The sequence below is a fragment of the Convolutriloba macropyga genome, chromosome 3 (assembly GCF_964194025.1).
Source record: "Convolutriloba macropyga chromosome 3, txConMacr16.3, whole genome shotgun sequence".
Taxonomy (NCBI): Eukaryota; Metazoa; Xenacoelomorpha; order Acoela; family Convolutidae; genus Convolutriloba; species Convolutriloba macropyga.
In genome coordinates this window covers 66,009,350-66,011,783 of record NC_134470.1, presented here as the reverse complement: position 1 = coordinate 66,011,783, position 2,434 = coordinate 66,009,350, and the positions used below count along the sequence as shown (strand labels likewise).

The window sequence follows — 2,434 nt, the reverse complement described above, 5'->3', positions numbered from 1 at the left end:
AATTAATTTTGGTTTGTGATTATGTTACCATAATAATGTTTTTGGAAACACGTTTTGATCTGGCTCAAATGTTGCAGCACTGTTTCTTAATAATGATTACCAGCATTAGACTCCAATATCTACGCAAGACGTAAGCACTTTACCGTCAATCCGGATTCTTCCAGACAAACTTTATTCACGGCATTTTAGTTATGGTCATAACTTGCTTTCAACTCCACCAAAATAAGCAAGTTCAATTAATGGCAAGAGAGCATTTGTTACGCGCTAAATGTGCATAGCCTTCCAAGGTTACACGCATAAAGGCTGTACCGAATCGAATGTTTACAAGAAGGGGCAGAATGTCTAGAAATAGATTCTGGTCCAGTACATGCTTTGAACCCAAATTGCTGTAATTGGTTCATTAGTACACGTTTGAAAACAAGAAGCCTCATTGGTTCTAAATCATGGTAAAAAACTTGAAAACTCACATAATCTATATAACTCTATAATCGCCTAAAGAAAACACGCAAAATTTCTCACGAGTGTAGGATATCCCAACTTTGCAAAAAGAAATAGGATAAAAGTTTTATTTAAAAATGATATATTTAACTAACTACAAATGGCAATCACGCTATCAAGCTCAAGTTCGAAAACAGCAAAAGGCCTGTTTAATATCATAAGAAATTACAAGCATCAACTGAAATAAACTATCTGCACATATTATAAAAATTATTCTCTCGGAGCAACTAACTTGAACATTTACCAAGAGACGATAGAAGGGGAACCTAATATTTCTACTAAAAAGCACCATAATCATTTTACGATAATTAGTTACTGATTAAACACTCCGTAACAAAAACTTCCAAAATTCAAGACTCATTTAAATTCAATCGTCGATTCTGAACGGAGCACTCAAGACTAGCATAATAACTAAGCAAAAAAAACGATTTATGATAGAAAAGACAAGAAACAGCTTCATCTACAATGTTAACGTTTCACAAAAAAAATTGTTTCAGTTGAACGACTCATTATTTGGCCAAAAAACTTCTTTAAAAAATAAACAATAAATTCACGATTTCGCCAAGCAAATATGTATTGTTGGAAAAAGCCAAACAATGAGGGTATTAGGTTTGAAGTCAGTCCTCTAAATCTACATTGCTATTAGCAGTTGGGGAGACAGTGTTAGAAGTCACGTGCTTGGGTGTTTCTTCTGCAAACACCAAGTCGTTCGAGGTTGAGCTTTGGGGCCTAGCTGCGCTGGTCGAGGCGACGGACGAAAGGTCTTCCGAGCCTCCGGCATTGTCGTCATTAAGCAGTGAACCAGTGTCGAAGTCAGAAGCGTCAGCATTTGGGTGTTGAGGACATTTGCGGTTGACCTTGAACCAGTCGTCAATACACTTTTTGTGATAAATGCAGAGGCACGGTAGTCGGGCGATACAATCGCCCTTGAGGAAAGTTTCAAAGCAAATTACACATTCTTCGTCTCGGTCATGTTCCAATCTATCTACGTTGTAGGTCAACCTAGGTTTAGTAAGACAGTGAATCACGTGAGCCTGAAACTGTTCTGAATCAGTGGACGTTTGCTTGCACAGCGGGCATCGCAGGCCAGACAAAAGAACTGATTGAGTGAGAAAAGCTCTCAATGCAGCAGCTTGTCGTCTTGAGGCTGAAGGGTATTCATTGTTTCTAGAACTTCCCTCTTCCTCTGATTCATCACCCTCACTAGATTCGTTCCCATAATCAGGAATGTGCACAGATCGAGCTCGGGATCTGTCGTATCTGTTGTTGCGGCTTTGATGATGATGCTGATGAATGACAGCTAACCGTGACGCTGATCCTCTTCGACCAGCTTGAGGAGATGTTGAAGATTGCGTTCGCAGTCTTGACGAGGTGCTTGTTGATTGTCGATGGGAACTTCCACTTGATGCAACCATCAAACCATTACTATTTCGGCTTGATACTCCAGTCCCACCATGTACATTACTGGGAGTGCTATTTTTAGCACCCATTCTACTGACCTCAAAGCATCACAAATTATTGAAATTATTTATTATTATAATAGGTTTTAGAAACTATTTACAATTCTGATTACAGGAATTCTGTTCAAATGACGAAACACGTTATATCCAGAAGGAAGCAAAAAGACGCGTGGCACCAGAAGTATTTTGAAATACACCAGAAATTGGAACTGCATATTCTGGACGTCCTTTGGAAGAACAGAAAGAACCTGTCCTGCGTGTTGAATAAAGATGAAAACGTTGGAGTGGACCCAGTAAAGGGCAAGACGGACAACACTGGCGGAAAACCCCCCGATTGCAAGAAAGGTTTTGTATCTAAAAGTCACGCCGTGGAGTGTGAAGGTTGCAAAAAAGGTTTCACGTAGAGCCAAAACATAAACAAAGGGATGTATGAAAAATGGAAGACCTGGTATGGTCCTCCAGTCATTGTGAAAAGA

At 39.4% G+C, this 2,434-nt stretch overlaps 1 protein-coding gene across 1 annotated transcript; it reads right to left on the bottom strand.

Moving 5' to 3' along the window:
- Window positions 1-552: 552 nt before the first annotated feature.
- On the bottom strand, window positions 553-2,037 carry LOC142337214 (uncharacterized). The gene has a single exon (XM_075386348.1). It carries the CDS (start codon window positions 1,986-1,988, stop codon window positions 1,116-1,118), a length of 873 nt encoding a protein of 290 aa, XP_075242463.1. The 5' UTR covers window positions 1,989-2,037; the 3' UTR covers window positions 553-1,115.
- Between the last annotated feature and the right edge of the window lie 397 nt (window positions 2,038-2,434).